Raw genomic sequence first — 12,847 nt, 5'->3', positions numbered from 1 at the left:
GCTACCTACGCAACCCACAGAATGACAGCACTAGAGCATAGTCAGAGCTCCATATACCATATAAATAAAGAGACCTGACCCATGCTTTTTAATATGAATTTGGTCAATATTTGCTTACAGTATTAAGTCATTTGCAAGATATACATTGACATCATTCATTATATATTACTTGCGTAGTGTTTTAGTCCATGCATAATGTAATAGTCTGAAGCAACAATGGTCTCTCCCTCTATCCCCAGTCACAGTACAACGTTACAGTAAGGAGGACATGGAGAGTCCAGAAATGATGACCCATCAGCTGGTCACTGCTCCAGAGAGGCAGTCCAGAGCCCGGTGCAGACCCGAGGAACAGACACAGACCGTCCTCACCGAACCCACAGACCCCGCTGGTTCCGACCTGGACTCCAAGGTGGAGCGAATCGCTCGCTACAAGGCAGAAAGGCGTCGCCAGTTGGCCGAGCGCTATGGTATCTCACTGGACCAAGAGCCAGACACCACTGTCACCGACCAATTCTCTTCCCGATACGGTGCCTCCTGTGGACTCAAGGAGTTGGCTTCTTCCTCTGAGAGGCAACAGGGCTACACAAACCCAGAAACACGCTGCAGGGCAGAGTCTGTGGGGGACGAACACTCCTACACATCCAGTAGATCCAGGGTGGGTAGAGTGGCCCCCCCACCACAGGGCTACGGCAAGCCTGACCAGGGGCGACCCAGGGTTGACTCGTTCACAGAGAGGGAGAGGGTGGAGAACCTGGAGAACCAGCGCAGGGCGGCTCAGCAGGAAAGGAACATCAAAGCCCCCGAGCCGCAGCCGCCATCTTCCTCCACCTACATGGATGTGACATCGTCGACCTCTGCCAAAGTGCCCGTTGCTAAGCACAACACCATCATGGGGTTGCCTCCCAGCTCACCCAAGACTGGCCGGAAGTCCTTGCTGCCCTCCCCCAAACAGGAGGTGTCCCCTGGGGACCTGTTCATAGAGCAACAGGCCCACAACATCCTCAGCAGACAGGGGTGAGTGGCCCTACCTCCTACACTATGTCTAGATCTGCTTCGCTCTTTCTCTGTCCCCTTACTGTAAACATAACAGATGGAGAGAAAGAGAGTCTCTGGTATCTCCCTCCCTCCCACACACACACACACACACACACACACACACACACACACACACACACACACACACACACACACACACACACACACACACACACACACACACACACACACACACACACACTGTGTCTCCTAGATGCCTTTAACAGAACTACAGTGCCTGTGCTCGCTCCAGCCCAGAGCCTGTCCCCCTCTCTGACCCCGCCCTATGTTTGCCGGCGTGTGTGTGACTGTGTGTTAGCGTGTGCGTAAGGAGACGCTCCTGTGTGTCTGGTTTTTAATGTCCTCCTATGGAAGGATGGGTGGGCTGCGTTTGGGACTGGAAGATGACACATTATCCATTAGGCTTGCAACACACTCATCGCTCGCCCCCTCACAAAGTCGTCCTCTTGGCAGGAACATTGACTGTGTCCCAAATGGCACCCTATTCCCTATATAATGCACTACTTTTGACCACCACTGGGATGCACACATTATTTCAAACCGCAATCTGAGTCCAGTGTACACTCCCAGAGCAAGACGCCTTGAATTTACAATCTGACAACACAAGCACTCTGCCACTCCAGATTGAGTTTAATAACACCCCTGAAGTCGTAAAATGTCTAACTAGTCATTTGTTATGCTAACAAGCTAGCAAAAGGTTGCATAGCAACAGCATCAACTTCCGGTAGACCGGCGAAGAGCTAGTACGCTCAACTGAAAGGATATTGTTAGTGTACAGTATACTAAAATTAACCAATAGTATGCCGTTTATACTCATTAAGTGTGTAATATACAGTATGTTAGTATGGGTTTTCGAACACAGCTTATGACTGAGCCAAAGTCACCCAAAGCCCTTTATTTCAGGTGGTGAAACTGTAATGGTGTCATGTTCTAAAAAATGGCACTGTCAATGTTGGATATCCTCACCAAATAGTTAAGGAATTCTTCATTTGGCATTCACAGTCCTGGCCAATGCAGTTTGGTGTCCGGAGACATTGCATTTTCCTATGTTTTTTCCAGTGCTCTTCATCGTCCTCCTCTCAGTCCCTCAGTCTTTTAACAGCCAGCTCTTGGCCTTGCTGTACCCTGCGGGTAGTAAATGTGTACTCACTAAGGGGGACATTTATATTCCACATCCCACCAGGCATTACTCTTTCCCTCATCTGTCTCTCTCTATGTCGGTCTCTCTGTGTCTGTCGCTCTCTCTCGCTGTCTCTCACTCTCGGGTTTCAAAACTTAGCAGCAGCTGTGTTGCGTTAACCATCAGAAGGGGTGTTGAGTTACGGGGTGCACTGTGTGACTCCTCGGTCAGAACTATGACAGCATACAGAGACACAGCTGGGACTGATGAAGGCCAGCAACACCATGCCAAACCGCCTGCCTGGAGAAAGAGTTTAGGGTTTCGGTCATGGAGCAGAGGGCTAGCTGTCTATCACTCACTAGCTCTCTTTTTTTTCTTATCCTCTCTCTTTCACTCCGTCATTTATTTTCGTACATTTTTTTTCACCACATTTTCCTCCTTGATTTCGTCATATCCAATTGGTAGTTACAGTTTGTCCAATCGCTGCAACTCCCGTATGGACTTGGGAGAGGCCAAGGTTGAGAGCAGTGCATCCTCCAAAACACAACCCTGCCAAGTGGCACTGCTTCTTGGAACAATGCACGATTAACCCGGAAGCCAGCCGCACCAATGTGTCGGAGGAAACACCATACACCTGGCGACCGTGTCAGCATGCATGCGCTCGGCCCACCACAGGAGTCGCTAGAGCGCGATGGAACAAGGACATCCCGGCCAAACCCTCCCCTAACCCGGACGACGCTGGGCCAATTGTGCGTCGCCTCATGTGTCTCCCGGTCATGGCCGGCGGCAACACAGCCCGGTATCAAACCAGGATCTTTAGTAACACAGCAAGCACTGCGATGATATAGCATTTTCTAGCTGTGAGTCTCTACTTTTATCCAATGTAAAAAAAATAATTAAAAAAATCTAATTTTGATACATAGGACCGAGCCAGTAGGTCACATATCGTCCCGCTACACCCTACTTCCTTCCTTTTGTTCTCCTCTACAGAAAGACCTATGACTAGTTATTTAAATATCTCTCCTTTCTGCATAGAATAGATAAAGTCTCAATCTGTGACATTCTTTTCAAATAGCTCTTACACTAAAAGGGCATTATCAATATTTTCACAATTTCACAGTATTATTCCAACTTCATAGTGTGGAAATATATATATAAATATAATATATATAAAATCACGTTGCTGTCTGCACTGGGCCTTTTAAGGGAAAAAATGGCAGTTAAGAAGAGATTTCTTCTGAAGATATGCTATGTGAATCCAGGCCCAGGCCTGCTCAGCTGTGGAAGTCTTCCCGGACTTTGAGTAGTAGAGGCCAGTGAAGAGAGAAAGGAAAATAAGGAGAGGGCACTCTGTCAACTGTTCCATGAACATCTTAGATGTACTATAGGAAAATGGTAAGAGCTGAGCGCTTTTATGCCATATGCTAGCCGCCTTCCAGAGAGATTAACCTGTACAATACTGCTGGCTTTAACTCTCCCAGAACCACAAAATCAAGTCTTATGGGAAAGAGCTACTGTTTTATATTTAACTACTGTTGGAAAAGCATCGTCCAGCATGTGATCTGTCTATGTGATTCCCTGTTTAAGTTTGGTGACTTGGTGTTCATCATGTGTTTCTCATTAGTATCTCACTGGTCAGATGGTATTACATTCTTATTTCTGGGTTATATCGTTGATTACATTTTGACTGTTTTCTCTAAATGGAGCCACTCTTGAATAAGAGAGGGGAAGCAAGGGAGGAGGTGAGGGAGGGATGGGGGGCAAAGGTATGTTTGTGGCTGAGAGAAGGGGATGTGTTGTGCATTTACCATAATTTATCTCTCTGCACTCTCTGAGTTTCAGTACAAACTGGAGTGTGTTGTAAACTCTCTTTCTCTCCCTAAAGAATCAGAGTTAGGGACAAACTGGCCAGGGAGGAGGGAGTTCGAAAGAGGAGTCCAGAGCTGGGCCACCATGTCCCTGAGGCCCCCCTGTACAGGAGACATCCCCAGATCACCACCCGCTCCACAGCCTACCACCATGACCCCCAGGCTCCGGCGTATACCACCACTGACTCTCCAGGCCCCAAGTCCTACTCTCACCACCAGCCTCAGCTCACCCGTTCTGGTCAGAGTGATGACCCCAGCTATCTGTCCATGACTACTGGCCCCGGTTCCGGGGCACAGCAGCCCCAACAGCCTCTGCCAGAGGAGGAAAAGGAGATGGAGGGAGAAGTGGAAGAAGAGGAGAAGAGGGGAGCCCCTAGGGAGGGCAGACAGGAGGTGAAGACTGAGGGACTACTGAAGAGCAGGAAATCTGTGCAGCCATCGGAGATCAGAGGAGTCCAGGGAGTGGGACAGGGGAGGGAGGCTGAGCCCAGAGGAGGGTATATGGAAAGAGGGGGAGAGAGACCCAGGATGAGATGGGAGGAATCGGACACGGATCCCGAACCAATCAGACCTACGGAACAACCCATGACCCGCCTGCAGGTCGCCGAGGTCAGAGCAGAGCTCAGAGCCTCCAGGGAGAAGGGCCAACAACCGTGGAGTGATAACGCCATCTACCTCCAGAGAGGTGTTGCCCCCGCCTCTACCCACATCCAGAACAGGGGAGGAGGCCCAACCGCCACCAACATGACCACTGAGGCCTTCATCTCCTCCATCCGCTCCTCATCCGACACTGGGCCCCATGGGGCCCCTAGAGGCTCCATCCCCAGGGCCCAGGAGCCATGGTCGTTCAAAGAGGCAGCAGGCCTGTGGAGGGGGGCCATTGAAGATGGGATCAGAAATAGAGACCAGAGACCACTAGAGACCAGGGACGCTCGTATCTCTGTGGCCAAGCTTCGTCACTCCTACCTGGAAAGTGCTACGACTGCTACTGCCCCAGTCGTCAGGAAACCTGAGCTGTAGGTGCTTCTGTAATACAGTGCTGCTCTACAATGCATTCTGCTAAGAGTTGCGGCTGGCTTCTCTGTTTGGAACTCAGTCATCCGCTGCCTAACACGAAATGATAATCAGTGTGATTGTTTTCACTGTTTCTAACGTGTAGAAACACTCATCTAAAAGCTGATACAGTATAGTTTCTTCAATGCATACTGCTGGGAACTGCTGCTGGCTTCTATCTGGAACTCACTCACTGCCATGCACTGCCTAGCTAACACCAACCTCCTGACTGACTGAAATCATCTTTTTGATTATTCTTAACTGTTTCTTCTACTTATAGAAACTCTCATCCAATCACTAACGCTAGCAGTAGTGTGTTTTGCAGGACGATGTTTGACTTTGCTTTCCCTTACCTGTGTGTGTGTGTGTGTGTGTGTGTGTGTGTGTGTGTGTGTGTGTGTGTGTGTGTGTGTGTGTGTCTAACACAATGTAGTGGCCAATCAAGCCAACTTCTGCATGAGTGTGGCCTTCATTGCTCCTCCAATTATAAAACCTGGGGTTGGGATTCTGTGTGGGGAATCAAATGAAAAGTATGCTTCAATTCTTAAATTACTATTTTCCTGCTCTTACGTTTGCTCTCTCACCCTGCAATTTTTCTTTCCTTTCTTCATCACCCCGACCCTTCTCCATCTCTTTGTTGTGCTCCAAAGAGAGGAGGAAATAAAGTGGGTGTACCCAGTTGGGACGGAGGTCCCCTGGAGAGGGGTGCGGGACAATACAGTGGTCCCATGGATGGGGGACAGGGACAGGGGCGCAGGCCCAGACTCTCTATCTCGCCTGGAGAGAGTAGAAGGACCTCAGAGAGGTTTAGGACCCAGCCCATCACCACCGCTGAGAGACACCGGTCTGATAGGTACTGTGGGTTGTGTGTGCTGTGGCTAATGCATGGCAAACAAAAGGAATTAGTCCTCATATTTTTCAGCTCTGGAGGAACATACACACACACATTCACACAGGCTAATCCAGAAACCTATGCTTTCTCTCTCCGGCCGCATGTACTGTTCCTGACATACAGTAAGATGTGTGTTGCCTTTTTATTCAAATCAAATTGTATTTGTCACATGCAGCGAATACAACAGGTGTAGTAGACCTTACAGTGAAATGCTTAATTACAAGCCCTTAAACAACAATGCAGTTTTAAGAAAAATTCCTCAAAAAATAAATAAAAGTAACAAATAATTAAAGAGCAGCAGTAAAATAACAATAGCGAGGCTATATACAGGGGGTACCGGTACAGAGTCAATGTGCGGGGAACTGGTTAGTTGAGGTAATATGTACATGTAGGTAGAGTTATTAAAGTGACTATGCATAGATAATAACTGAGAGTAGCAGCAGCGTAAAAGAGGGGGGGGGGCAATGCAGATAGTCTGGTTAGCCATTTGATTAGATGTTCAGGAGTCTTATGGCTTGGTTGTTTAAGTTTAGAAGCCTCATGGACCTAGACTTGACCTAGACTTGATGCTCTGGTACCACTTGCCGTGCGGTAACAGAGAGAACAGTCGATGAATAGGGTGACTGGAGTGGCAATTGTAAGGCCTTTCTCTGACACTGCCTGGTATAGAGGTCCTGGATGGCAGGAGCTTGGCCCCAGTTATGTACCTACCCTCTGTAGTGCCTTGCGGTCGGAGGCCGAGCAGTTGCCATACCAGGCAGTGTGCTCTTGATGGTGCAGCTGTAGAACATTTTGAGGATCTGAGGACCCATGCCAAATCTTTGCAGTCTCCTTAGGGGGGGAATAGGTTTTGTTGTGCCCTCTTCACGACTGTGTTGGTGTGCTCGGACCATGTAAGTTGGTTGGTAATGTGGACGCCAAGGAACTTGAAGCTCTCAACCTGCTCCAATACAGCCCCGTCGATGAGAATGGGTGCGTGCTCGGTCCTCCTTTTCCTGTAGTCCACTATCATCTCCTTTGTCTTGATCACGTTGAGGCAGAGGTTGTTGTCCTGTCACCACAAGGTCAGGTCTCTGACCTCCTCCCTATAGGCTCTTGTTGTTGTTGTCGGTGATCAGGCTTATCACTGTTATCATCTGCAAACTTAATGATGGTGTTGGAGTGTTGGATTCAACACCATAGTACCCTCCAAGCTCGTCATCAAGCTCGAGACCCTGGGTCTCGACCCCGCCCTGTGCAACTGGGTACTGGACTTCCTGACGGGCCGCCCCCAGGTGGTGAGGGTAGGTAACAACATCTCCTCCCCGCTGATCCTCAACACTGGGGCCCCACAAGGGTGCGTTCTGAGCCCTCTCCTGTACTCCCTGTTCACCCACGACTGCGTGGCCACGCACGCCTCCAACTCAATCATCAAGTTTGTGGACGACACAACAGTGGTAGGCTTGATTACCAACAACGACGAGACGGCCTACAGGGAGGAGGTGAGGGCCCTCAGAGTGTGGTGTCAGGAAAATAACCTCACACTCAACGTCAACAAAACTAAGGAGATGATTGTGGACTTCAGGAAACAGCAGAGGGAACACCCCCCTATCCACATCGATGGAACAGTAGTGGAGAGAGTAGCAAGTTTTAAGTTCCTCGGCATACACATCACAGACAAACTGAATTGGTCCACTCACACAGACAGCATCGTGAAGAAGGCGCAGCAGCGCCTCTTCAACCTCAGGAGGCTTAAGAAATTCGGTTTGTCACAGGAAGGCCATACAGGAAGGCCATAAAGATCATCAAGGACATCAACCACCCGAGCCACTGCCTGTTCACCCCGCTATCATCCAGAAGGTGAGGTCAGTACAGGTGCATCAAAGCTGGGACCGAGAGACTGAAAAACAGCTTCTATCTCAAGGCCATCAGACTGTTAAACAGCCACCACTAACATTGAGTGGCTGCTGCCAACACACTGACACTGACTCAACTCCAGCCACTTTAATAATGGGAATTGATGGGAAATTATGTAAATATATCACTAGCCACTTTAAACAATGCTACCTTATATAATGTTACTTACCCTACATTATTCATCTCATATGCATACGTATATACTGTACTCTATATAATCGACTGCATCCTTATGTAATACATGTATCACTAGCCACTTTAACTATGCCACTTTGTTTACATACTAATCTCATATGTATATACTGTACTCGATACCATCTAGTGTATCTTGCCTATGCTGCTCTGTACCATCACTCGTTCATATATCCTTATGTACATATTCTTTATCCCCTTACACTGTGTATAAGACAGTAGTCTAGGAATTGTTAGTTAGATTACTTGTTGGTTATTACTGCATTGTCGGAACTAGAAGCACAAGCATTTCGCTACACTCGCATTAACATCTGCTAACCATGTGTATGTGACAAATAAAATTTGATTTGATTTGGAGTCGTACATGGCCGTGCGGTAATGAGTGAACAGGGAGTACTGGAGGGGACTGAGCATGCACCCCTGAGGGCCCCCCGTGTTGAGGATCAGCGTGGCAGATGTGTTGTTACCTACCCTTACCACCTGGGGATCCAGTTGCAGAGTGATGTGTTTAGGCCCAGGGTCCTTAACTTGGTGATGATCTTTCAGGGCACGATGGTGTTGAACGCTAAGCTGTAGTCAATGAATAGCATTCTTACATAGGTGTTCCTATTGTACAGTCGAGAAAGGGCAGTGTGGGGTGCAATAGAGATTGCGTCATCTGTGTATCTGCTGGGGTGGTATGCAAATTGGAGTGGGTCTAGGGTTTCTGGGATAATGGTGTTGATGTGAGCCATGACCAGCCTTTCAAAGCACTTCATGGCTACAGGCGTGAGGTCCACTAGTCTGTAGTTGTTTAGGCAGGTTACCTTAGTTTTCTTGGGCACAGGGACTATGGGGTCTGCTTGAAACATGTTGGTATTACAGACTCAGTCAGGGATAGGTTGAAAATGTCAGTGAAGACACTTGCCAGTTGGTCAGTACATGCTCGGAATCCGTCCGGCCCTGCGGCCTTGTGAATGTTGACTTGTTTAACGGTCTTACTGACATCTGCTACGCAGAGCGTGATCACACAGTCATCTGGAACAGCTGATGTTCTCATGCATGTTTCAGTGTTAGTTGCCTCGAAACGAGCATAGAAGTAATTTAGCTCGTCTGGTAGGCTTGTGTCACTGGGTAGCTCTTGGCTGTGCTTGCCTTTTGCAGTCTGTAATAGTTTGCAAGCCCTGCCACATCCGATGAGCATCGGAGCCAGTGTAGTACGATTCGATCTTAGTCCTGTATTGATGCTTTGCCTGTTTGATTGTTCATCCGAGGGCATAGGTGGATTTCTTATAAGCTTCCGTGTTAGAGTCCTGCCCCTTGAAAGCGGCAGCTCTACCCTTTAGCTCAGTATGAATGTTGCCTGTAATCCATGAATTCTGGTTTGGGTATGTACATACAGTCACTGTGGGGACGACGTCCTCAATGCACTTATTGATGAAGCCAGTGAGTGATGTGGTGTACTCTTCAATGCCATCGGAAGAATCCCGAAACATATTCCAGTCTGTGCTAGCAAAACAGTCCTGTAGCTTAACATCTGCTTTATCTGACCACTTTTTTATTGACTGAGTCACTGGTGCTTCCTGCTTTAATTTTTGCTTGTAAGCAGGAATCAGGAGGATATAATTATGGTCAGATTTGCCAAATGGGGGGGCGAGGGATAGCTTTGTATACATCTCTGTGTGTGGACTAAAGGTGGTATAGAGTTTTTTTTTGTTTTCTCTCTGGTTGCACATTTTACCTGCTGGTAGAAATTTGGTAAAAACGGATTTAAAGTTCCCGGGTACGAGGAGCACCACCTCTGGATGAGCGGTTTCCTGTTTGCTTATGGCTGTATATAGCTCATTGTGTACGGTCTTAGTGCCAGCATTGGTTTGTGGTGGTAAATAGACAACTACGAAGAATATAGGTTAAAAGTCTCTAGGTAGATAGTGTCGTCTACAGCTTATCATGAGATACTCTGATATTGCTGTTCTCTCCTGCCGATACAGTGTACAACCCACCAGCTGTTTGTTATTCATGTCGTCGTTCAGTCACGACTCGATGAAACATAAGATATTACAGATTTTAAGATTTTAATGTCTGTTGGTAGGATATTCGTTCTTGTAGTTCGTCCACTTTATTATCCAACAATTTTACTTTGGCCATGGTCAAAGTACCTATGGTCAAAGGGAGATTAGCCACTCGTCGCCAGTACCTGATATATGGCACCCCGATCTCCTTCCACGACTTCCTACTGCAAATGACGGGGATGAAGGCCTGTTAGGGTGTCTGATGTAAATCCCTCTCGCCCGACTCATTGCCTGGCCAGCAAAGGAAATTATGGAGAATGAAGTGTCCTCCCTCATCACTCCCCATGGGAGAAGACTACAGTATATAGCTCCTATTGGGTTTAGTGTGCAGGAAGTGTTCGTTTATGCTGACGTGAGTTCTTCTAAATTAACAGCATGTGTTCATATACAGTTGAAGTTGGAAGTTTACATACACCTTAGCCAAATACATTTAAACTCAGTTTTTCACAATTCCTGACATTTAATCCTAGTAAACATTCCCCGTCTTAGGTCAGTTAGGATGACCACTTTTATATTTAAGACTGTGAAATGTCAGAGTAATTGTAGAGAGAGTGATTTAATTTCAGCTTTAATTTCTTTCATCACATTCCTAGTGGGTCAGAAGTTTACATACACTCAATTAGTATTTGGTAGCATTGCCTCTAAATTGTTTAACTTGAGTCAAATGTTTCGGGTAGCCTTCCACAAGCTTCCCACAATAATTTGGGTGAATTTTGGCCCATTCCTCCTTGCTCCCTTGGCCTCCTTGCTCGCATATGTTTTTTCAGTTCTGCCCACAAATGTTCTATTGGATTGAGGTCAGGGCTTTGTGATGGCCACCCAATACATTGACTTTGTTGTCCTTAAGCCATTTTGCCACAAGTTTGGAAGTATGCTTGGGGTCATTGTCCATTTGGAAGACCCATTTGCGACCAAGCTTTAACTTCCTTACTGATGTCTTGAGATGTTGCTTCTCAATATATCCACATAATATCGTCCCTCATGATGCCATCTATTTTGTGAAGTGCACCAGTTCCTCCTGCAGCAAGGCACCCCCACAACCTGATGCTGCCACCCCCGTGCTTCACGGTTGGGATGGTGTTCTTCCAAACATAACAATGGTCATTATGGCCAAACCATTATTTTTTTGTTTCATCACACCAGAGGACATTTGTCCAAAAAGTACAATCTTTGTCCCCATGTGCAATTGCAAACAGTAGTCTAGCTTTTTTATGGCGGTTTTAGAGCAGTGGCTTCTTCCTTGCTGAGTGGCCTTTCAGGTTATTTTGATGTAGGACTTGTTTTACTGTTGATATAGATATGTTTGTACCTGTTTCCTCCAGCATCTTCACAAGGACCTTTGCTGTTGTTCTGGGATTGATATGCAGTTTTCACACCAAAGTACGCTCATCTCGAGGAGACAAACGCGTCTCCTTCCTGAGTGGTATGACGGCTGCGTGGTCCCATGGTGTTTGTACTTGCGTACTATTGTTTGTACAGATGAACGTGGTATCGTTGGACATTGCTCCCAAGGATGAACCAGACTTGTGGTGGTCTACAACTGTTTTTCTGAGGTCTTGGCTGATTTTCTTTTGATTTTCCCATGATGCCAAGCGAAGAGGCACTGAGTTTGAAGGTAGGCCTTGAAATACATCCACAGGCACACCTCCAATTGACTCAAATTATGTCAATTAGCCTATCAGAAGCTTCTAAAGCCATGACATAATTTTCTGGAATTTTCCAAGCTGTTTAAAGGCACAGTCAATTTAGTCAATGTAAACTTCTGACCAACTGGAATTGTGATACAGTAGATTATATCACTTACAATTCATCTGTAAACAATGGTTGGAAAAATGACTTGTCATGCACAAAGTAGATGTCCTAACCGACTTGCCAAAACTATAGTTTGTTGACAAGAAATTTGTGGAGTGGTTGAAAAACGAGCTTTAATGACTCCAACCTAAGTGTATGTAAACTTCCGACTTCAACTGTAACACACAGGCTCATTCAGAAACCTATAGATTCACCCTCCCTCCCTTCTAGTCATCCAATCTCTGATGGCCTAAGCACAGGCTTTAAGCTCTCTGGCCAGGCAGCAGAGCGTGACAGGAGATTAGAACCCAAAGGTCTGTTTCTTGGTTGCTGAGTGTATCCTGGCAGTGGACACTCCATGTGACCCGCGCTCGCCTCACTATGCTCGCCAGGGTGAATGAATCACTCCTATTGTTGTTGTTTATTCTTAAGGTCTAGCAGTCTGTAATGCCTTAGATTGGGCAACTCTCTCTGTTAGAAACTCTGATTTCTGTGGGTATGTCCCAAATGGCACCCTATTCCCAATGTAGTGCACTATATTTGAATTGATCTATTTGTTCCCTGGTCAAAAGTTATGCATAAATAGGGAATAGGGTGCCGTTAGGGACACATTCTGTTTAATATCCTAACACCACCTATCACGTTACCTCTGTTTCTACTGCTGGGAAAATCTACTGCTTTCTTTCTGCTCTCAATCTCTCATCTCTGGGTAGCTGAAATCACAGTTGCAGTCATTTGCCATCGATTTCCAACAACTTGATTTGATTGTCTATTAATAATGTGTTTTTTTTTCTTTCTTCTTGCCTTTTCTCCTGAAGGTCTTGTTTGAGCCCAGATCTACCAAGCACTGAAGGTAAGTTATTTTTTAACTTTTTCTCCATTGGTAAAAGGAACAGGTACATGCCATTGGATAAATGTAATATGTTTG

The 12,847-nt window shown here is 46.7% G+C and overlaps 1 protein-coding gene across 1 annotated transcript in view; it reads left to right on the top strand.

Moving 5' to 3' along the window:
- Positions 1-12,847, top strand: part of LOC135517537 (supervillin-like) — a 109,762-nt gene that overhangs the window by 19,992 nt on the left and 76,923 nt on the right. Inside the window, exons 6-7 of the mRNA XM_064941934.1 lie at positions 240-1,014; positions 12,738-12,772. Of these exons, the coding sequence (XP_064798006.1) occupies positions 240-1,014; positions 12,738-12,772 (810 nt within the window). The remainder of the gene's footprint in view (positions 1-239; positions 1,015-12,737; positions 12,773-12,847) is intronic.

The sequence above is a fragment of the Oncorhynchus masou genome, chromosome 28 (assembly GCF_036934945.1).
Source record: "Oncorhynchus masou masou isolate Uvic2021 chromosome 28, UVic_Omas_1.1, whole genome shotgun sequence".
Taxonomy (NCBI): Eukaryota; Metazoa; Chordata; class Actinopteri; order Salmoniformes; family Salmonidae; genus Oncorhynchus; species Oncorhynchus masou.
The sequence above is the reverse complement of the archived record's forward strand: the minus strand, read 5'-3'. Positions and strand labels throughout refer to the sequence as shown.